At 41.3% G+C, this 25,383-nt stretch overlaps 1 protein-coding gene across 1 annotated transcript in view; it reads right to left on the bottom strand.

Moving 5' to 3' along the window:
• Nucleotides 1–25,383, bottom strand: part of MAPK12 (mitogen-activated protein kinase 12) — a 97,358-nt gene that overhangs the window by 60,068 nt on the left and 11,907 nt on the right. The window contains exon 2 of the mRNA XM_069976803.1: nucleotides 8,629–8,758. Coding sequence (XP_069832904.1) covers nucleotides 8,629–8,758 — 130 coding nt within the window. The remainder of the gene's footprint in view (nucleotides 1–8,628; nucleotides 8,759–25,383) is intronic.

Raw genomic sequence — 25,383 nt, 5'->3', positions numbered from 1 at the left:
TTTATTACTAAGTTCACAAGTAACCATAGAAGTATTGAAAAAATTCTGAAAAAAAAAACTGGAAAATTCTACTTAAGAGATCCATTTTTATCAGAAGCAGTGACCCAGGGCCCACGTATGATTTTTAGAAGATCTCAAACTTTAGGACAACTGATAGCTCCATCTTATTCCAATTTAAAACCCCAAAAATCTAAAAATGGGAGTTTTTTAAAAAATTCAGGGATCTACAAATGTGGAAAAACAGTGTGTAAAACCTGTCCGAATATTGCTAACAAAACAAAAATGCTAAAAAGTAAGGTGTCAGGAGAGGAAATAGCAATTTCACAGTTCTTATCATGTAGCAGTGACTTTGTTATATACGTACTGGAGTGCCCTTGTGGCCTACAGTACGTAGGTAGGACGTGTCAGACTCTGAGGAAGCGAGTAAATACACACAGATTTAACATAGTACACAAATTTGCCAAGCATAGCGTATCACGGCATTTTGCTCAGTTCCACAATGCCGACGCCAGCCTGCTAAAAGTGTATCCAGTAGAAAGAATAGAAAGCCAGTTACATAGATTTGCAAAGTTATGCAAACAAGAGTTATTGGATTTTTAGGCTTAACACACTAACACCAAATGGTCTAAATGAAATGTTGGAAAGAGTGTAACCACATTGATAAGAATAGATTTTTATTGTTTTTATGTATTTATACTTTTTTAACATTGTGTTTTTTTGTAAAATGGTTCCAGTATGAGGTCATGAGAGGGAGGAGCAAAGGGAGGGCTTTTTAAGCTTGCATGTGTGTTTGTTGAACATTGTCCTTGAGAAAGAGATTTGATATCTCGATACGCGTTGGGCTATGAATAAAACCTAGTAAAGTGTATACAGAACCCTTAATTTACTTGAGAAATCGATACAGGAATCCCAGTGTTTCTCTCCAGATGCTGAAAGGTAGCTACAAGAAACAAAGACTGATCTGGATGCCTGCTGAGATCTTTCTGAAGGAGAACCTGGAGGTGGAGGGGAGCGTTCCAAAACTCCCCTCCTCAGTGTGAGTAACATCTGTGCTCCCTTTTTAACGATACATATTTATGATTTTATCAGATGTAAAGTTCGCTCTCCTATTTTTTTTTATATTTTTTTGTTTGGTATTTCGGAGACCGGGGAACTGGGAGTTCACACCAGGAGGATCGCAGCGAGCCTTGCATAATTATCTTTGGGCGTGTTACTTTTAGGAGTGATGAAATCCTCACCACTCACCAAGTGTAAGTTCACCATTTCTAAGGACTAGTTCACACGGAAGACTTTACCGATCCCAAAGTGTTCTTTCTTTCTTTTCTATTTTTAACATTACCCTGCTTGGCGCCGCAGCTGTGTGAAGCTCCCATTTCCCCTCGCTCCTCATCAGCCAATCATTGTTGCCTGATTGGCTGATGGGGAGCCAGGAGCGTCACACACAGCCGCGGCGCCGAGCAGGTAATGTATGCTCTGGGCAAGGTCTGCAGGCCGCGGGGGGGGGTTAAAGGGGCCAGGTCCCATACACGCAGTGGATCCGCTGTGTATGGGACCCATTCAGCTTCACAGTACAGGATCAGCAGCAGATTTCGCTGCAAACTCCCAGCATGAAATCCGCTGCGGATCCGGTATGTCTGAAGCTACCCTCAAGGTGTTTTATATCACCTCTTCCTCAGATCACCATGAGGTCCTGTTGATCTGAGGAAGAGGTGATCTAAAACACCTTGAAACACATTATCTAGAAGGACCAATAAATCTAATTACACGGACAGCCTACGCAGAGGTATACTTTTTTTCCATACATATTCTGTGAGTCGCCCGGAACCTGGTGTTGTGGTATTGGCCTCACTGCTTCGGCTCTTTTGCGACTACATGGGCATATTGGTGGTTGAGGCTTCACACAACCCACTCAGGTCAGCAGAACCCTTTAAAGATGTACTCCGGGGGGGGGGTTATTTTGGGATCTGGCCAGGAAGGAGGTGGCTTAGAGAAAAGACGTCCACTCACCTCCCCGGATCCAGCGGAGGGTCCCGTATTGCAGCGCTCCAGTCCCTTCCTGGTATCTGACGCGGGATCGAGACGTGACGTCTGAAGTCCGCTCAGCCAGTCAATGACGGAGGCGGGATCAGTTTCAAGTCGCTCAGATCCCACCTCTGTCACGGACTGGCTGAGCGGACTTGAGACGTCACGTCTCGAGCCCGCGTCAGAAACCAGGAAGCGGCCGGGAACCGGAGCGCCGCGATACGGGACCCGCCGGGAGGGAGGTGAGTGGACGTCTTTTCTCTCAGCCACCTCATCCCTGGCCAGATCCCAAAATAGCCCCCCCGATGAAGTACCCCTTTAAGCCTTGTAGCTGTAATATCTTCTCCGGCCTACTACCTGATGAGGCTCTGTGCCTTTTTTATTCTCATCCTTTCCACAAGGAAAAAATAATGGCTGACTTGAAATGGACAAAAAAAAAATTTAGTAAAACACTTTTTTTTTTTTTTTAACACAATTTTCAGTTGCATGTTTTTGATGCTCTGTGTTTTGTAGGATTTAAGCCAAAAATGTGAAGCATCAAACATGCACGCTATGTGTGATTGTTTTTCTTTTGGACCATTTTTTCTTTGACACAAACATGACAGATGCCACCTGATGCTAGTTACCTGCCAAATTGTTGATCTGCTGTGTTGGGGTTTTTTTTTTTTCAGTCAATGGCTGGTGATGAAGTCTAAGGCTTCGTTCCCACTGAGCAAAAGGAGCGGATTACGCAAGGAAATATTTCCGCCTGAAATCAACTGACGCTGAATTCCGAGCAGAATATAGGCAGAATGCAAGCAGAATCCCTGCGTATTCTGCTAGGAAAGTGTTCAGCTCGTAATCAGCTCTTGACAAATTCAGCGCGGAATACTCGAGGAATCCGCGCTGAATCCGCATGCATTCAGCGCTGAAATTCAGCGAGTATTTGGTGAGTAAACTAGACTATACCAGAATATATACTAGAATCCTCCTCCCCCCCCTTTTCCCCATTTCCGCGCTGATTCAGCGAGTAATTTCCGCTTGTATTCCGCGCTGAATCCGCGCTGAAACAGAAAATCAGAGCCCCATTGATTTGTATAGGCTTCCGCTAGCGGAAGAATGAACATGTTCATTCTTCTGGCGGAAAGCGGATTAGTTCAGTGCGGAAATTCCACTGTGTGAACTGCAGAGCAGAATTTCCATTCAACACAATGGAAATTAGCTCTGCACCTATTTTAACGGCTGAAATTTCAGCGCTGATTCAGCGCAGAAATTCAGCTGCTTTTGCTCAGTGGGAACGAGCCCTAACGGTGTGTTTACTCAGATTTATCTGAAAGATTTTTGTAGCCAAAGCCAGGAATGGATTTCAGAACATGAGAAATCTCAGTCTTTCCTTTATGACCTGTTCTCTGGTTATAGTCTGTTCCTGGCTTTGACTTCAAAAATATTTCAGATAAATCTGTCTAAGCACACCATGAACGTCATTCATACTAAGCAAGTGACAAATTGTTCAAAAAATAGGTGTATTAAATCCTTAAAGGGGTTGTCTGCGAAAAATTCATACTTAGCCAAGCTGCTGTGGCTGAAGGGGACAAGTCAGTACTATATACTTACCTGTTCTGGTCCTCCAGTAATTTCATAACACCTGTTAACATGCCACTTCCACCGGAAATAACCGCTAAGCATGGTGTCTAGGCTGACCAGCCATGTCCTATGGGAATGGGAAAACTTTGGGTGTTCCGAAACGACTGACAGCGGCGCAGAGTGGGCTACCAGGGAACCAAGAGCATTAGGGGAGCGGGACAAGTATACATTACAGACATGTCCCACACACCCCCTGGCAGTAAATGGTTTGATTACCATTTACTATTTCTAATTTTAGGTGGAGAAAGTAAAACTCTAAAATTAAATAAATAAAAGATTGAGCCAAATTCAGTCAAGATGTGTCCCATTCTTGAAGAGCAGTCACTAACAGGCAGAGGAAAGCACGAGGACATAAATGCACCATGACATTACACAGCATTAGGCAATATCTTCCCTATGCTTCCTGCTGTTAAAAGGTGGATGTTACATTCCATATTAAAATACTTAGAAATACTTAGCAATGCTGAAAATGACAGAAGTCAATATAGTTCAATCTATTCCCCTGCAGTACTGCGAGCAGCAACAAGCTGCAACAAAATTACAGTCTAATACTCGACTGTACAGATCATTTAGTCAATTTGACGTGTGACGTAAAAAAAAAACGACCATGCAGGAGTCCTTAACCAAGTTTGCCAGCACCTGAACTGACCTCAAGGAAATGAACATGCCTCTGTGGGTAACGGAGTGCACTCTGGGAAACACCCAAAAGAACAGTGTATACTGCAACCTGCCTTTACACACAGGCTTTGTAAATCCCCCTTCACACGTCCGGAAAAACCACACTGATTTCCTATCAGGAAATCCGGGCGGATTTCCGGACCCATACTTTAATTAGTCACGGATACCCTTCCAGATTTTTCTGAAAGGGTGTCAGTTCCGAAAAATAGATCCGGATTTTATAGGACATATCCAATCCGGATGCCCCCCACAGAAGTCTATGGAAGCTTCGGAATTATAGGCACATTCCTGATGTACATCAGGAAAGTGTCCGTGATTCCGGATTGGTTAGGAGTCCGCCGGTACCCCCGCAACCACTGGCACCCCCTCAGCACACCTTTCTGCCCTGCACCTGGCCCGCTGCCCGATCTGCAGAAGTACAACGCCCAGCATGACCTGTCAGCAGGGCATGATGGGAGTTGTACTTCTGCAGCCTGTGGCATCCAGGTTGCAGAAGTACATATACCCTCATGACCTGTCAGCAGGGCATGATGGGAGTTGTAGTTCTGCAAGCTGTGACCATCCACTTTGCAGAACTACATCTCCCATCTTGTCCTATTTTTTCTTCTGATCAGGAATTCCTGAAGACATTTCCTGATGGTTTCCTGAAGGTAAAAACGGATTACTGTCAGGAAATCCTGATGCCATTTGAGGCCTCCTGATCAGGATTTCCTGACAGTAAAAACTGACACGGACGTGTGGAGGGGGCCTAACAGTTTACTTCTTACTTATGAAATATTATCACAATATCACAACAACTTTACATATAAAACCCAGAAAATTCAAATCCCTCCCCACCCCGCTGAGCGGAAAAAAAAAAAAAAAAAAAAAAAAAAATAATATATATATATATATTATATATATTATATATATATATATATATATATATATATATATATATATATATATATATATATATATATATATATATATATATATATAAAATAAAAAAATATATATAATATAAAAAAAAAAAAAAAAAAAATAATAATAAAAAAAAAAATATATATTATATATATATATATATATATATATATATATATATAATAAAAATACATAATATATATAATAAAAAAATATATATTATATATATATATAATAATAAAAAAAAAAATATATATTATATATATATATAATAATAAAAATAAAAAATTTACTCACCGGCCACTTTATTAGGTACACCTGTCCAACTGCACGTTACCACTTAATTTCTAATCAGCCAATCACATGGCGGCAACTCAGTGCATTTAGGCGTGTAGACATGGTCAAGACAATCTCCTGCAGTTCAAACCGAGCATCAGTATGGGGAAGAAAGGTGATTTGAGTGCCTTTGAACATGGTATGGTTGTTGGTGCCAGAAGGGCTGGTCTGAGTATTTCAGAAACTGCTGATCTACTGGGATTTTCACGCACAACCATCTCTAGGGTTTACAGAGAATGGTCCGAAAAAGAAAAAACATCCAGTGAGCGGCAGTTCTGTGGGCGGAAATGCCTTGTTTGGATCCATCCTGCCTTGTATCAACGGTTCAGGCTGGTGGTGGTGGTGTCATGGTGTGGGGAATATTTTCTTGGCACTCTTTGGGCCCCTTGGTACCAATTGAGCATCGTTGCAACACCACAGCCTACCTAAGTATTGTTGCTGACCATGTCCATCCCTTTATGACCACAATGTACCCAACATCTGATGGCTACTTTCAACAGGATAATGCACCATGTCATAAAGCTAGAATCATCTCAGACTGGTTTCTTGAACATGACAATGAGTTCACTGTACTCAAATGGCCTCCACAGTCACCAGATCTCAATCCAATAGAGCATCTTTGGGATGTGGTGGAACGGGAGATTTGCATCATGGATGTGCAGCCGACAAATCTGTGGCAACTGTGTGATGCCATCATGTCAATATGGAGCAAAATCTCTGAGGAATGCTTCCAGCACCTTGTTGAATCTATGCCACGAAGAATTAAGGCAGTTCTGAAGGCAAAAGGGGGTCCAACCCGTTACTAGCATGGTGTACCTAATAAAGTGGCCGGTGAGTGTAATAATATATTATATATATATATATATATATATATATATATATATATATATATATATATATATATATATATATATATATATATATATATATATACACACACCACGTCATTACCTCCTTATAGTAGAAGCAGATAGTGGTAACCGGCTCACCTGGGTAGTGCACGACCAATGGACCTTTGGATCCAGAGTAAACAATAATGAAGGAACTTGTAGCAGTCGGCACTTGCTGGTAAAAAAATTTTCATTTATTGATAATCTTGATAAAAAGTCATCACAAAAGTCCCATCCGGCACCTCTATCCCCAGTTCTTCCTTAAGTTTATCATAAACATACCACCACAAAGGAGCCACCTCTTGACAGTCCCATAATAGGTGCATGAAACCTGCCTCCAATATCCCACAACGAGGACAACTATCATCCGCTCTTCTCCTAATTTTTGCTAAAAAGACTGGGGTGTAGTAGAGCTGATGCACTATATTAAAAATTGTATTAATTGATGACTGCCAGAAGCCGACACTTTTTAAAATATTTTTATAAATAACTGACCATTCCTCTGACCAAATACCTCCCAGATCTTGCCGCCATTTCCCCTGACTCTGAAAACACCATCCAGCAGCTCTACTTAACCCTCCATATAAGATTGAAATACCTTTTTTCTTACTACCTTGAGAGCGGACTCCTCCAACCAAGGGATGTAATTCAGCCAACCCGCCTTTATCCCCTCTGGACCAGGATCCCAATTCCCCCCTTAATAAAGCATATTCCCACCAAGCACTATCCGATAAACCAAACTCATCCTTTAGAGCAATCCACTCCATCTTCCCACTTTCCCATACATCCTCCAACCTCATAATTCCGACAAATAATGAAACTAAGGGTACTATTACACAAAGCGATTATCAGCCATACGATCTGAAGATTGTCTGGGCAGCCCCTCCCGCAGCTCCCCGCAAACCCCCTCAGTGCTTGTAATAGCACCGACAGCAAGCGGGGATCGAGGGGCAAGTGAGTGCCGACCTGACAGGTTGGCGCTCGCTTGCTCCTAATATCGGGCCTGTAATACAGCCCTAAAGTAAAAGTCTGCCAGTGCCCTTCTCTAAATAGCAGGCCTACCATAATTGTGTGCCTGGAAAATAACAAGAGAAAAAATAAATAAAATAAATAGAAGTCACTGTCACGAAACGGCATGTGAAATAATAGTGTTTTGCTGTACAGAAATCAGACTCTTTGTGCTGTATTCTATTTCAAGGTTGCTGGAAGCTATAGAATCTTACTTTTGTGATGTCATACATGGTGTCAGTGTCTCCATGGTGACAGGATGTAAAAAAAAAAAAAATATTGACACTTTTTTAAAAAGAAAAAAAAACCTACAACACTATAACAAGGAGCCAAGGTTTTTAACTGTTAGTGTGGAAATTACTCTGGAAAGAATTATACATTTCAAAGAACAAATCTTTCCCAGCACATTAAACACATAAACCGAACTTACATTCACCACCTTGAAACACAGTGTTACATAGAAGATTAAGTTAGGGAGTGGCATTCAGGGAAGAGATAAGTCTTTCCATTAGGCTTTGTACAGTATTTTATTTTAAGACAAACTGACTATGTGCTCACCTGACCGTTTCTGGACTTCCCCTTACCTGTCCACCAGTTCCTGGCATCCCAGTGCTTAAGACTGGTAAACGTTCTGGTGGATCAGACCAGTCATGGCACAATCAGGTACCCTGGGCTACCCCTATGCCCACAAGTAAACACCCACGCTGTTTAGCTTGATAGGCTAAATGCTGCTCGGCTTTCACTGCCCACTGTCCTGTGTGCATCATGTTCTAATTTGCACAAAATGTCTAACGCTTACATCTCAGCACCAGAGTGGCAGACTGGAATAAGAGTTATATCTTCTGATTTAGGGTAAGAAGCCCTATTGTACACATCTTTTAGTTTAGTCAAATACAGTAGCTGCTGACAGTTCTGCTTTAAGGCAGTAATAATACATCTCCGCCAAAGTCCGTATACAGCAACTTATATAATGGTGGATCTTTGAGATCAAATACCAGTGACACCATACCCAATACTTTCCATGGTAGAGAAGATTTGAAAGCAGAAAACCTCTCTTTCCTAAGCTGTTTTCCACACTGCAGAGCTGGTGGCATACTTGTTGTCAGTATATAATTTTGCATGACACACCAGCCAGTATACAGCCAAATACATCTAATTAGATACTTACATTCTCATGCTGCATGTGCTTCAAAAGCCTGAGCTCCCTGTATGCCCGCTTTGCAAAAAGTTCAGACTGAAAAGGACGGTAAAGCTTCTTGATGGCGACTTTTGTTCCAGTTCTATTGTCAAGGGATGAGCTGTAACGGAAAAACATGCTATTACAAATCAAGTTACGTAACCACTGGAAGCATTCGAGTAAAACTGCACTTTATTTTCCACACCAGTTTCTGCACAAGTATATATTATCATGGTATAATGAAGATAGTATACTTGGCAATTTATATTTAAAAAAAAAAAATAAGCCTATTTTAGCACCTGCCCACACACACTGACTGACAGCTCTTCCCCATATGAGTTTACAGGGAGAACTGTTAATCGTGCTGAGTGGGTGGGAGAGGAAGCAGGATTTATGGGTGCTATGAGTTCTGGCAGCATAAAAATACTGAGTCAAGTCATAGCAAAACATGGTACAAAAGGGAAAATACTTTTCTAATACATGGCAGCATAGGATACCTGCCAAAGCTGTTTGAACTGTGTAATTAAGAGGTATGTGTTCTAACACCTTGCGGTTCTTCATTTATTTTGGGAACATTCTACTATGATGTACTACACCAGGGTGTGTAAAATAACAGCACATTGTTACCCACCGACTTCAATGAGTCTGCAGCAAATCTGCAAATCCTCCACTATAGCAGATTAGCTGCTGACTCATTGAAGTCAATTGGTAGCAAACTCAGCTGTGGATTGTCCATAGCGGATTATGTACATGTAAATGTATCATTGCGGTCAAAGATTGTGCATAAGTCCAAAGCAAGTTCTGCTTGCGCTAGTGTATGGTATACTGTAATGGTGCGTTTACACGGAAAGATTATCGTTTGAATTTTCCCAATAACGATCACATTTGAGCGATAATCGGCTCGTGTAAACACTGCGAATGATCAAGTGATGAGCAAGAAATCGTTCATTTTGATCTTTCGACAAGTTCTCAAATAGTCGTTGGTCGTTCACCAAAAATTCGCAGATCGCTTTGTGTAAACAGTCTTTCACAGATTCACGCTGTGTGAGAGATAGGCTTAAGCAATCTTAAAACAATTGCAATTATTTTTTCAAACGATTTTTCACTTCATCTAAACACTGATTGTTATAAAACACAAATAGTTGCTTCAAATTCATTAAACGATCAATTGGGCGAATTATCGCTCCGTGTAAACGTAGCATTAGAAAGACCAGTTAAGAGAGCCAGGCACTTGTGTGACAAACATAAAACAGGTGGATTCTTAACCCCTGAATGTAAACTTAAATAACTTAGAGAAGTCGGGCGAAAATTTTTATTAAAGTATTGTATTGCCCCCCCAAAAGTTAAACAAATCACCAATATACACTTATTACGGGAAATGCTTTTTTCCCTGCACTTACTACTGCATCAAAGCTTCAATTCCTGTATAAAATGGTGATGTCACGACCAGACTCCCAGAGCTGTGCGGGCTGTGGCTGCTGGAGAGAATGATGGCAGGGGGACACTGAGGAACACAGGACACTGGAGGGACACTGAGCATCTCTCTGCCATCATAATCCTCTCCAGCAGCCACAGCCCACAAAGCTCTGGGAGTCGGGTTGTGACACCACCATTTTATTCAGGAAGTGACATCACCATGTTATCCAGAAGTGAAGCCTTGATGCAGTAGTAAGTGCAGGGAAAAAAGCACTTTATAAGCATTTCCCGTAATAGGTGAATATTGGTGGTTTGTATAACTTTTGGGAGGCAACACAATACTTAAATAAAATTTTTCGCTGGACTTGTTCTTTAACCTCTTAAGGACCCATGACGTACCGGCACGTCATGGATCACTGTCACTTAAGGACCCATGACGTACCGGTACGCCAGCCCTTTAAACGGGCGCCGCGCGAAATCGCACGGCGCTCCGGTGAAGATGGCTGCTGATTCTATCAGCAGCCATCTTCCTGTGTCACGTAGGGGGCAGTTTCCCTGCCCCCCCGTGACGCCGATAGCTGTAATTGGCCGATGACTTCTCATCGGCCAATCATAGCAATGTACTTTGTTTCCGGGACCGGACCCCGGAATTCAGCGGTGATTGGTGCTGTCCGAGACAGCACCAATCACTGCTGTGCCCGGGCGTCACCTGCCCGTGGATCCGGCCCCCTGATCGCCCGTGATTGGCCGGTAACCACCGGCCGGCCATTCATGGGCGATCGTTACTACTTCTCCCATCATCTCCTTCTCTGCTCGCCGGAATCGGCGAGCTGAGAAGGAGATGATGGGAGTACTGTGCAGTGAGCCCGGCGCCCGATGCATACCTGGTGTGTGCCGGGCGCCGGGTGCCTCCTCCCCCGTACTGCCTCCTCCTCCTCTGGCCCCCTCGTGCTGCCGCCAATAACAGGGAGATCAGCAGCCTCTGATCTCCCCTGTGCTCTCTCCCGCTCCTCCCCGGTACCTCCTCTTCTTCCCCGCCGCCGCTCCATGCTGCCCCCGCTTCCTCCTCCTCCCAGTCAGCCGCTCCATGCTGCCCCCGCTTCCTCCTCCTCCCCGTCAGCTGCTCCATGCTTCCTCCTTCTCCCTCACGCCGCCGATCCATCCCTCTCTCCCTGTGCCCTGCTGGCATCCACCCTCCCTCTCTCCCTGTGCCCTGCTGGCACCCACCATCCCACCCTCCCTGCTGGCACCCTCCCACCCTACCCTCCCTGCTGGCACCCACCATCCCACCCTACCCTCCCTGCTGGCACCCACCATCCCACCCTCCCTGCTGGCACCCTCCCACCCTGCTGGCACCCTCCCTCCCTGCTGGCACCCACCATCCCTGCTGGCACCCACCACTGGCACCCACTACTGGCACCCACTATTTATCTCTTCGTCTAAACGCCCATCGTTATAAAAACCAAATCAATGCTTCAAAATCGTTAAAAGATTGATTGGGCAAATTATCGCTGCATGTAAACGCAGCATTAGTCACCAGAACACTCCAGGGTAGCCACGTCATCTTTGTGTAAATGAATATTGTATTTTGTTTTTAAATCTGGTTTTGATGACATCTAATATGCTTTATTCCTAGGTAAAGAAAAGCTTTGGGACAGGGGTATAAACTCGTCTCATCTTAAATTCTTTTTTAGTTTGGCACTGAGGCTACACTTCAAGCGATTTCTCCTAACACTTCACATTCTAGCTCTTTCTGAACAGTATTCCTGTTCTCTGATATAGAGAAGCTAAAGCACGGTACACATCTGCGATTAAAAGGCAATCACTTAATAGACAAGGAGAGGGGTTCATGCTAGGCAAGCCATCTGGCAGTGCATTCTGCATATGCTCTGCTGTCCTATTACTTCCAGCACAGTTCACCTTACCTGCAACTCATGCGTAATATGTAAACCACAAATTGTTGTTTGATCATTGCTGTGCCAGCCTGATCATACAGAAAAGGTCAAGTGGCACGCAGGAAGGAGTTTTCATTTACGTGCACTGAATGTGTGAATGCCCCCTTACATGCTTGACTAAATGCAAGTTGGCAAGAGAACCCTTTTAGCAAAAGGGACAGAGTTCAAAAATCAGCTAGCAGTTATGCTGTGCAGATGGGACCCATATCAGCACAATTGTACTTACTGGTTCCCTTTAAATAAACAGCACAGGTTAGCTTCCAAACAGATCTTTTTCTGTGCAGTGTGTGGATGAGAAATGTTGGAATCCCACCTAAACGGCTGTAGATTCCCATCCCATGTGAACAGTAAAGCCACCATCATTTAAAATCAGACCCAGAACTAAAACATGTTCTTTCAAATTTTTATTTTTTAATTTTGTATACTTATGGAGGCTGCCATCTTGCCTGAACTGCATTTAATATATATTGTCACAATTCACTGTAGTATGGTCTGTGATAAGTCTCAGCTTAAGGGTGCCCTCACACCTACCGGATCCGCTGCGGATCCAGTCCCATTCATCCCTGCACTGATTGGCTGAGTGGGACCGGAGCCGGGAGCCTAATATGCAGCCGTGTCGCTGAGCAGGTAATGTATGCTCTCAGCGGCGGGCTGCGGGCGGCAGGGGTTAACTCACAAACTCACAGCAGGATGTAAATAGCACTGCGAGTATGTGCTCTATATGGATGAATGGGACTGAATATGCAGCGGATCTCGCTGCGAATTCGCAGCGTTAAATCCGCTTTGAATCCGGTAGGTATGAAGGCACCCTAAAGAAGTCTGGTCATATGAAAAAAAAAAAAAATAATAATTCATCCAGCAGGAGCAGGGGGGCACAAAGTACTGTATCTCAACTCACTTCTCCCTTTTATGTATTGACAGCAAAGAAAGTGTTTTGTCAGAGGATGATGAACTTTTTAAAGGGATACTACGGCAAAAGTCTATTTTAAATCAACTGGTTTAATGCTGGGTTTACACGGAGCGATAATTCGCCCGATCGTACGATTAACGATTTCAAAGTAACAATTTTTTAAATAATGATCAGCGTTTAGACGGAACAATATATTGTACGGAAAAATCGTTTTGCGATCGCTTAAGCCTATCTCGCACATAGGTTAAATTGGTGAACGACTGTTTACACGGAACGATCTGCAAATTTTTTGCGAGCGACCAACGACGATTTGAGAACATGTTCAAAGATCAAAATGAATGATTTCTCGCTTGCTGCGTTTACACGTACGATCGTTCGAATTCGAACGTTATCGTGCAAATTTGCACGATAATCGTTCCTTGTAAAGGCAGCATTAGAAAGTTATATAGATTTGTAATTTACTTCTATTTAAAAATCTCCAGTCATCTAGTACTTATCAGCTGCTGTATATCCTGCAGGAAGTGGTGTATTCTCTCCAGTGTGACACAGTCCATGTCATGAACTGTCCAGAGCAGTAGCAAATCCCCATAAAAAAAACCTCTCCTACTCTGGACAGTTCCTGACATGGACAGAGGTGGAAGCAGAGAGCACTGTCACACTGGAGAGAATACACCACTTCCTGCAGGACATACAGCAATATTTTCACCAGAGTACCCCTATAAGGAATTTTCTTTGAGTTACTGTGGCAGCTCAGAAATTAGCAGTCCCTTTAGCCCATCTTCATAAATGGCAAGGGCGAGTACAGCAGAAGTTGAAATGGCTACTAAAAAAAAAAAAAAAACACACACAACAACACATTTTCAAACCAGGCAATGCCCAGACATTTCTAGCTGTGGAAGGGTGCACATGCAATTTTCTAGATGTGGCATTTCCCAGATGGGGCGCTTCTGACGCTACTACATTCATCACTGAAGCACCTCAGATATATAGTGGAGATTGAAGATTTTTGGCAATTTTTTTTAGTCTGTTTATTATTGACCATTTAGCAGGGCTATACACAGCACCAGGGCCAGCACAGTGTGCATGGAGACTGCTACAGTATATACAGACGCTGCACTGCCACAGTATGTACAGTCTGTTTATACTGTACTGGCAGTGCAGTGTCTGTATATACTGTAGCAGTCCCCTCCGTGCACACAGTGCCAGACCTGGTGCTGTGTATACAGGCACTGTTCTGCCACAGTATATACAGACACTGCTCCACCACAGTATCTACAGAGTCTATACATACTGTGGCAGTGTAGCATCTGTTTATACTGTGGCAGTCTTCTCCATGTACACTGAGCAGACCTCGGTGCTTTTTTACTAAAAGCAGTAGATGCTTGAAATAAACATCCAGCAGATGTGGTAGGTAAATCTACAGTAACAATGTAAAGAAGAAAGATGCCTGTGATAAACATACGCGTCCTAAGATAATAAAATAATTAAAACGTCCTAAAATAATAAAAAGAGGCCATCGACAGAAAAAGACCCCTTGGTCCATCTAGTCTGCCCTTATGTTTCTAAGGGTGCCTTTACACATACCAGATCACAGTGGATTTCATGCTGCGAGTTCTGCTGTGATTCCTGGTACTTTCATCTTCAATGGATTTACATACCGGCAGCAGATTTTTCCTTCCCTGTCATACATGTGACAGCACCCTAAGAGATGACTTTGGGTGGCTAATAAATTTGTTTGGGAGGCAGTATGTTCCAGTTAGGGCTGAACGATATGGCCAAAAAATTAAATCTCAATCCCCTCCAAAATTATGGATGATTCCCCATTTAAATCTTTATTTATATCATATGTTTCCTGATCTTACCTTCAACTAACTTCAGATTGTGTCCCCTTGTTCATCTATTGTTTCTTAAAAACAATTCCCTCCTTAACCTTATTCAGACCTATAACATTTTTTTTACAGGTTTCAATCATGTCCCTTCTTCTATCTTTTCTCCGGACTATACAAATTTATGTCCTTAAAGGGGCTATCCAGCACTACAAAAACATGGCCACTTTCTTTCAGAGACAACACGACTAGTCTCCAGTTCAGGTACGGTTTGCAATTAAAGGGGTTATCCAGCGCTACAAAAACATGGTCACTTTTCCCCCCTACTGTTGTCTCCAGTTCAGGTGCAGTTTGAAATTAGGCTCCATTTACTTCAATGGAACTGAGTTTCAAAACCCCACCCAATCTGGAGACAACAGTAGGGGGAAAGTGGCCATGTTTTTGTAGCGCTGAATAACCCCTTTAAGCTCCATTCACTTCAATGGAACTGAGCAGCAAAACCCCACCCAAGCTGGTAACAAGCTGGGGTGTCGAGAGCAGTGAGGAGAGAGCTGTGCCCGGCAACAGCAGCACACCGCTGAACACACTGGAGGGGAGCCTGCACCATCTAACAGTGGTCTGTGCAGGTGGGATGATGGATGCCTTTGTCAGTGTAAGTTACGCTCCGGCCGCCAAGGGGGTTAATTTACATACTCGCAGCGGGATGTCAATCTCACTGCGAGTATGTAGTGTCATAGGGTTAAATGACACTGGATCCACAGTGGATTTGGATACGAATTCGCAGCGTGAAATCCGCTGCAGATCCGGTAGTTGTGAAGGCACCCAAACAGTGTACAGTGTATACAGTAAGGGGCTTACCTGCTGGGTGGTGGTGTTGGGGAATATACAGCATGGGGGCTACTGGAAGGGGTGAGTGTATACAGCATGGGGGGCTACCTGAAGGGGGGAGTGTATACAGCATGGGGGCTACATGCAGAGGGGAGTTTGTACAGCATGGGGCAGTGTATACAGTATGGGGGCAACCTGCAAGGGGGGGGGGGTGTATTGAGTATGGGGCTACCTACAAGTGGGGGAATCTATAGAGTATGGGGGCCACCCACAGAGGTGGGGGTGTATACAGTATGGGGGCTACCTACAGGGAGGGAGTGTATACAGTATTAGAAACTTTGAAACCTCTTGTCCTCACCAAGGATGAAAGGTAGTGCCGAAGAGGGAAAGATTATGATGATGCAGGATTGTGTATGCACTTATTATAAGCTGCAGGTTTCTGCACACACACACACCTTACTTATGGTCTGCAGTCGGTGGGGGGGACCCTAAACTACACACTACAGGTATGCAGGACCTTCACCAACTATATACTACAGGTATACAGGACCTCTACTAGCACTGCCAATGTTGTATATAACCAGGCTCAGCATAACACGACCAATGTTGTATATAACACTGCTGATGTTGTATATAACCAGGCTGTATATAACACTGCCAATGTTGTATATACCCAGGCTGTATATAACACTGCCAATGTTGCATATATCCAGACTCAGCATAACACTGTTAATGTTGTATACTAGGCTGTATACTGTATAACACTGCCAATGTTGCATATAACCAGGCTGTCTATTACACGGACAATGTTGCATATAACCAGGCTGTATATAACACTGACAATGTTGTATATAATCAGGCTCTGTATATAAAACTGACAATGTTGTATATAACCAGGCTCTGTATACAGTCTGATAACATAATGACATCTCAGTTTGGCTATTAGGTATTTAGGATGTTTAAAGTTTTTAGTTTACTTCTAACCTACAATTTACATAAACAGTGCAGAACTGTCGGGGTATATAGTGTATGTAGGGGTATATAGGGCTCCTGGCGATTTCCCCTTAAACAAAAAAAACAAAAACACAAGGGCATAGATTTGCCTCCTGGGCGACCTTGGAACAAATCTAACACACAGACACTTTATACCCGGGCATATTATATATATATATATATATATATATATATATATATATATATATATATATAGCGCATTATATAGATCAGAATCACCACACAATCACAAAAGAGAAATTTTAAAATTAAAAGAACACTTCCACAATGAAAGTTCAAATAACCCCTTTCCCCCCCATTTTTCAAATTTAAAAAAAACGTAAAATAAATTTAAAAAAAAATAAGAAATTGGTATCATCGCATGAGTAACTGAACTACTAAATTAACACATACCTAATCTCACACAGTAAACGCAAAAATATTAGCAATAGCAAAAAATTTATTACATTGCATCCGCTCCAATAAAATTTATTTAAAAAAGTGATAAAATACATATATGCAGATGTGGTACCAATAAAAAGTATGACTGTGCAAAAATTTTCCCTCACTTGGCCCTACAGGCTAAAAAAATCTTATTGTGCAAGATAAACTACTTTATCGCTATACCCTTAGCGAAATACTTTCAGTGTTGTGCAAATGTTATAATGGCAGCAAACTCTGTGTAAAAAAAAAAAAAAAAAGTGCCAAATCCCTTCTGAGCCCTGCTATGAGGGCGAACACCTGTTTATCACCACATAAGGGTAATTTCTGTACTTAGGAGAAATATGTGCTGGATCACAGAGCTCCTGGACCCCCTGCCAGCTGTCATCTTCTCTGCGGTTCCAGGGATGTCACAGACTGGTGGGATTTAGCCCTTAGCTGCCAATCAGTGACCACAGTGGTGTCCCGCCTAAATCACTGACTGACTGAGCGGAGCATCTATCCGCCAGGTTGTGACACAGCCGGCAGGAAGCTCAGAAGACAGCTGGCGGGGTCCAGGAGCAGGACGCAGCTCTGCGCAGGCACCGTAACAGGAGACTATAACATGTTGTTTTTTTTAAATCCCCCTAACCCCACGCTTGTAATTCTCTACTTCCCCGTCAGAACTCTTCTTTTATAAAAATAAATAAAAATGTGAGGGGGAAAAAAAAAAAAAAAAAAAAAAAAAAAAAAAAAAAAAGTGTTACAATTTGTCATCACTTTGCTGTATATTTCCGTCAATCCCCTAAAGGGTTAACAGAGTTCATAAATCCTGTTTTGCATTTTTAGGCTGGGTTCACACTACGTATATTTCAGTTAGTATTGTGGTCCTCATATTGCAACCAAAACCAGGAGTGTATTAAAAACACAGAAAGGATCTGTTCACACAATGGTGAAATTGAGTAGATGGCCGCCATATAACAGTAAATAACTGCCATTATTTCAATACAACAGCCGTTGTTTTAAAATAACAGCAAATATTTGCCATTATATGGCGGCCATCCACTCAATTTCAACATTGTGTGAACAGATCCTTTCTGTGTTTTTAATCCACTCCTGGTTTTGGTTGCAACATGAGGACCACAATACAGACTGAAATATACATAGTGTGAACCCAGCTTTAAGAGGGAAACTTTATTAAATATAACTTATTGGGGTTTCCTACAGAGAGACTTTGCCATAAATAAACCTGAACTGCCCCCCACCCCAAAATAATAATCAGACTTTGAAATTCTGTAGAAAATTTTGAAAAAGTGTTGCAAAACTTCAAAGCCTAAAAAACAAACAAACAAAAAACAAAACATTAAAAATAAGAAATTTAAAATCTATAGTAAAATATTCCTTTCAGAACAGGGGAGTGGCTTAAGTGATAATGAGCAGTGCTTTCAAATAATTTAGAAATATTACAGATTTTCCAGAAAAAAGAATATGCAGCATTTCAGCCTGTAACGTCGCAAACATTGCAAATTGCGTAGATGTGGATTTGCTTCTATGGAAAACAAATTGGGAAGTTAAAAGAAAAAAAAAAATTTGGGAAAGATTTATCATGGTGTAAAGTAGAATTGTCTTAGTTGCCCCTAGCAACCAGATTCCACTTTTTATTCCTCACAGATACTTTGAAAAATAAAAGGTGGCATCTGATTGGTTGCCAGGGGCAACTAAGACAATTCTACTTTACACCAGTTTGATAAATCTCCCCCATAGTGTATGGATTTGGCTGCTGATCTACATAGCATTTCTATGCTAAAATCTGCAGTAACATTTTATCGTTGATTTGACACCTATTTTGACCTCCTTGCATCAGATCCGTGACAAATCCAGTTTATATTAATATAGATGAGCGAATTTACAGTAGAAATGAAGCTAAATGCTCCGTTACTATCTGCATTGAAGCCTGCTCTGCTCCGTGCCACTCTTCCACATGTGCTGGGAAAAGGTGGATCCACTCCTGGAAATCTTTTCCCAGTCAAAGCACTATATTTCATTCCTACTGTAAATTCGCTCATCTCTATATACAAGCATTTACTGACAGGCTGTAATCTGTGTACAATCAGTATAAAATCAATAAAATCAAATATGGATTTGGCTACAGCATGCAAGAATGCATTTCAAATATCTCATTCACATCACTGATACAGTTATACGCTGCAGATTTTTCACATGCAAATCCACTAAGGAAAAATCTACAGCATACCAAACCTGTGTAAAAAAAAAAAAAAAAATTTCCTTTTGGAAAGTCCCACATGAGCCTGTCACCTTCACAGCGAGACTTGTTCCATCAACAAGTGCAAGCATCTCTTTCTGGCACCCACAACAGCCTCTCACCAAGAACAGATGGCAGTCTCTACTATTGCACTAATTCAAACGCCTCCCGTCCTAAAATACAGCAGGTTAGCAGTGCTGTGTGCATCCCACATGACTATTTATGCCCTTGGACCACAGAAAAGAGCTCACTAGTATACAAGATCTCAAAAAGACCACCACCTTACTTAGTGTCCCACTATGCAATCACCGGCAAAGCAAAAACAACAACAATGACCCAGCCCAAAATGACCCATACGACCGCGCCAATTTTCAATTTAGCATTTTCGTTTTTTCCTCCTCCCCTTCTGTGAGCTCTAGCACTTACATTTTTCTGTCTACATGGCCATGTGAGGGCTTGTTTCTTTTCAAGGAACAAGTGTACTTTATAATGGCGCCTTTCAACCAACCATAACATGTATGAAAGAAATAAAAAATTGGTGAAATTAGAAAACAAAATGCAATATTGTAACCATTGAGGGGTTCCAGTGTCTACGTAATGCACTTTAAGATAAAAGTGACAGGACAATGTTATTCTATAGGTCAGTCCGAACAATGAATTGCATATTTTCACAGATTTTCTAATGTTTGTCCTTTAATGATATCAGTTTTTTTTTGCAGTTAATAGCAAAATGGACCTATTGTGACTCTTAACGGTTTTAATTTATCACCTACGGGGCTGTATGGGGTGTCATTTTTTGCGCCATGATATCTAGTTTTTATTAACACCATATTTGTGTAGATTGGATTTTTTGATCACTCTTTATTTAATATATACAATACCGTTCAAAAGTTTGGGGTCACATTGAAATGTCCTTATTTTTGAAGAAAAAGCACTGTAATTTTCAATGAAGATAACTTTAAACTAGTCCTAACTTTAAACAAATACACTCTATACATTGCTAATGTGGTAAATGACTATTCTAGCAGCAAATGTCTGGTTTTTGGTGCAATATCTACATAGGTGTATAGAGGACCATTTCCAGCAACTATCACTCCAGTGTTCTAATGGTACAATGTGTTTGCTCATTGGCTCAGAAGGCTAATTGATGATTAGAAAACCCTTGTGCAATCATGTTCACACATCTGAAAACAGTCTAGCTCGTTACAGAAGCTACAAAACTGACCTTCCTTTCAGCAGATTGTGTTTCTGGAGCACCACATTTGTTGGGTCAATTAAACGCTCAAAATGGCCAGAAAAAGAGAACTTTCATCTGAAACTCGACAGTCTATTCTGGTTCTTAGAAATGAAGGCTATTCCATGCGAGAAATTGCTAAGAAATTTAAGATTTCCTACAACGGTGTGTACTACTCCCTTCAGAGGACAGCACAAACAGGCTCTAACCAGAATAGAAAAAGAAGTGGGAGGCCGCGTTGCACAACTAAGCAAGAAGATAAGCACATTAGAGTCTCTAGTTTGAGAAACAGATGCCTCACAGGTCCCCAACTGGCCTCTTCATTAAATCGGACCTGCAAAACACCAGTGTCAACATCTACAGTGAAGAGGCGGCTGCCGGATTTTGGGCTTCAGGGCAGAGTGGCAAAGAAAAAGCCATATCTGAGACTGGCCAATAAAAGAAAAAGATTAAGATGGGCAAAAGAACACAGACATTGGACAGAGGAAGACTGGAAAAAAGTGTTGTGGACGGATGAATCCAAGTTTGAGGTGTTTGGATCACAAAGAAGAACGTTTGCGAGACGCAGAACAAATGAAAAGATGCTGGAAGAATGCCTGACGCCATCTGTTAAGCATTGTGGAGGTAATGTGATGGTCTGGGGTTGCTTTGGTGCTGGTAAGGTGGGAGATTTGTACAAGGTTAAAAGGGATTCTGAATAAGGAAGGCTATCACTCAATTTTGCAACACCATGCCATACTCAGTGGACAGCGCTTGATTGGAGCCAATTTCATCCTACAACAGGACAATGACCCTAAACACGAATTGTGCAAGAACTATTTACAGCAGAAGCAGGCAGCTGGTATTCTATCGGTAATGGAGTGGCCAACGCAGTCACCAGATCTGAACCCCATTGAGCTGTTGTGGGAGCAGCTTGACCATATGGTACGCCAGAAGTGCCCATCCAACCAATCCAACTTGTGGGAGCTGCTTCTAGAAGTTTGGGGTGCAATTTCTCCAGCTTACCTCAACAGATTACGGTAATAGCTAGAATGCCAAAGGTGTGCAATGCTGTAATTGCTGCAAAAGGTGGATTCTTTGAGGAAAGCAAAGTTTGATGTAAAAACATTGTTTTTCAAATACAAATCATTATTTCTAACATTGTCAATGTCTTGACTCTATTTTCTATTCATTTCACAACGTATGGTGGTGAATAAGTGTGACTTTTCATGGAAAACACAAAATTGTTTGGGTGACCCCAAACTTTTGAATGGTAGTGTATATCTATATCCCAAAAAGTCGCAGCACACCCAAATAGTGAAAAACTTGTTATTTTTGACATGAAAAAAAAAAAAAAAAAAACCACATCAACCAGTGCAACCATCAACCAGTTCAGTCTCATCTCGAGACCTTTGTCAAGCAATAAACCATTGTCTCATATCCTTGTTATATCATGTGCATAATAAAATCATTAGCAATTAATTAAGTGATACAAACGTGTAAATCAGTGACAAAGTAAGGGCCCTTTTACATAGAAAGATTATCTGACAGATTATCTGCCAAAGATTTGAAGCCAAAGCCAGGAATTGATTTGAAAAGAGGAGAAATTTCAGGCTTTCATGTATGACCTGATCTCTGTTTATAGTCTGTTTCTGGCTTTGGCTTCAAATCTTTGGCAGAAAATCTGTTAGATAATCTTTCTGTGTAAAAGGGCCCTAAGGTTCCACCATCAGAACAGCAATGTGTTCATATATGTAATCATGTTCGTATATACGTGTTCACAACACTCTACATACATTTTTATACAGTGAATAGATGTACAAAAAGAAATTAAATTAAAAAGGTGAAGTCTGCTCCCACTCACCACTGGAACTTATGTCCCTTTTGTTCATCCTTCTTGTTTATTTTACTCTTAACAAGTTGATCTCTCAAGTTCCTACCCCTCCAATATGACATCAGGGGTGGAACATGGTCTGGTAGAGAACCTCAAACACGATAGCGGTGTTGTCTGGTTAACCTGGACAGTGCAGCTATCGAGCCGGATAACCCTTTGAGTACCGGAAGGAGTTCCATATTTCTCCCCCGACTCCCATATACTACAGTTCAGACAAAGATGGACACGATTGCAGTTTCCTACCTGAACGATACAGTAGGTGTGGACTTGAAAGAATGACAGATTGACTCCTCCATAGGACCTACTACCATGACGTCTCTATACTGGACAGAGCCCACGTTTCCGCACATTTGACTCTGCGGTTTGACTCTGTTTACAAACCATTGTACACGTGGGTGATCAATGTGGATAAGATTGTTTCTACTTTACAGACCAGCAAAGCAGTGGTGAGTGGGATCCGACTTCGCCTTTTTAATTTAATTTCTGTTTTGTACATCTATTCACTGTATAAAAATGTATGAAGAGTGTTGTGAACACATATATACGAACATGATTACATGTATGAACACATTGCTGTTCCGATGGTGGAACCTTACTTTGTCACTTAATTGCTAATGATTTTATTAAGCACATGATTTAACAAGGATATGAGACACTGGTTTAATGCTTGAGAAAGGTCTCGAGATGAGACAGAAACGTTGCACTAGCTGATATTGTTATTTTTGACATAAAATAAAAAACACAAGTTTTTTCACTATTTGGATGTGCTGCGACTTCTTGGGATATTAAAAGAGAAGACGTGGATTCAATCTTCATTGCTGGCACTCCTACACTGAATCTGAGAGTGCACTCAATTGTAAAGATATGTGTGTGTGTGTGTCTCTTTGTTGAAGCAGTTTGATTTTAATTTTTATTAGGGGAGGGGCTTTGGGGTATTTTTAAAAACATTTTTACTTTTTTTTACCACTTTTTAAACTTCATTTTTACTGTAAATTTGCCCACTTAACGCTTCGGGAAGACAGGAATTTTTAGACTATGAAAAGTGAAAAAAGAAAATACAAATATTTAAAAAATTGCTAACTTAAATTTTTCCATCAAAAAAAGTCATTTACTTTACTTTGTAATGACAACTTTTAATTTACCATACATTTGGTGAGACTTTCTTCTTTGTGAAGTAAATTTGAAACAATAAGAAATCTTGGTAATTTTGGGGGGCATTAATTTTTGCGCAATGCAATTTAAGGTTAAACTGACATTATCTTCATTCTCTGGAATTTATACAGGTTTTATTTATTTATTTTTAACGTAAAATTAAAAAAATTTAAACAATTTTCCAAAACATGAGTAGGCCTAAAAAAAAAAAAAAAAAAAAAAAAAAAAAAGTGTCCTATTCAGAAACCTTTTCCCTTTTATTTTTTTTAACCTATGAAGCTATATTTTTTGTGCCATGGTCTGTACTTTACATTTGTACCATCTGGACATTTTGATTGCTTTTTATAAATTTAACAAAATGGCCCAGTTCACACTAAGAAAAACGGCGGCATTCCGCAGCGGGGCTCTCCACCGTGCTTAGTGTCCTGCAGTGAGTGAATGAGAGGGTGCGCGTGCGTCCGCTTCCTCCCCTCTCCGCTAAAAGTAGTGACAGGTCATTTCTTTTAGCGGAAAGCACGCGGGCCCTCTCACTCAGTCATTGCAGGACACTGAGCACTGTAGGATTCCACAGTTTTTGCTCAGTGTGAACTGGGCCAATTTCACAATTTTCATGTTTGGAATTTTTCGTCGTCTACGCTGTTTACTGTATGCGAACAAGAATGTAAAAATGTATGGCATTGTGTTGATCATACATGGCACATGTTGCAAAATAATAGATTCCATACAGTAAAAAAAAAAAAACAATAGTACAAGCGATTGTAACAAACTCTGTAATAGGTTTTATTAGGCAAAAGAGCTTCTTTCTGTACTCACACGGCTGTTTCCAGCCTCTCTGCAACAGATAAGTAGACATACCCCTTCTAACACTAAGAAGGGGTATGTCTATGCTGATTGCTGTATGTGCTGCTAAAACAAGCTGGATCATATATAAAGATATATACAAGCACAAACCCCTTACATCGTCTCATGACGATTTAAGGAAATGAAACATATTAAGACTATATGATCTGTGCATCTGATTGCCTATGAATATATATTGTTTGTGTAAGCTATGATTAATTGTGTATTAATTGCACATACTTGTATATCTTTTTATGCATCTGGAATAGTAAGTATGTAGGATCACCGATTATCCAGTGATAACTTGCTGCAGCAGGGCAACGCGGCAGAACATTGTAGCTAAACCGGGTTTGACTGCAGAGCATTAAGGACATCGTAAGATACAAGTGTGTGTTGGTTGTTTGGAGCTGGGAAGAATTCATAGATATTAGATACCAGCACCCACCGACTGCAACATATAAGGCTGTACTCAGCGCATATTGTTGTCTTTTGATACCAGATAATAAAAGATGCATGATGACATGCCTGTGTAAAGTGGATAACAGATGCATACTTTTTTTTTTTTTTTTAAAGCTCTTTTGCAGGATTGCTAATCATTGGGCAACCTCTGTAATATAGGGTTTCTCACTAATACAAAGGGTTTATACAGGATTAAACCATCTAGTGAGATAGTTAGTATCCCTTATATTGCAGGATGTAATTTAGGAGAAAGGGGGTAGGATCTGGTGCGAGGCCACCCTTTTTAGCGTGCTAACTCCACAATTACAAGAAAGCAATGTTAGATTCAGGGATTGGTGTCAGTATAGGGAATCAAATGAGTATACATCAATAAAGGAAAGGTAATCTATATGAATTGAAGTTAGGATGGGGAGGAGATGAGGGGAAGGGTGGGTTAGATTAAAATTTTTATTTATTAATTTTTTTGAGGGGGGTTGTGTCTTGTCTATTCATGTTTTGCACAAGGTTATTGTTGTGTGGGTTTTATAGAGTGTTGCCTTTTATTTTAGATTTCAGAAGGTGTATTGTTCCCGAGTCT

The sequence above is a fragment of the Dendropsophus ebraccatus genome, chromosome 1 (genome assembly GCF_027789765.1).
Source record: "Dendropsophus ebraccatus isolate aDenEbr1 chromosome 1, aDenEbr1.pat, whole genome shotgun sequence".
In the NCBI taxonomy this organism is placed as follows: Eukaryota; Metazoa; Chordata; class Amphibia; order Anura; family Hylidae; genus Dendropsophus; species Dendropsophus ebraccatus.
This window is presented reverse-complemented; position numbering and strand designations above follow the sequence as displayed.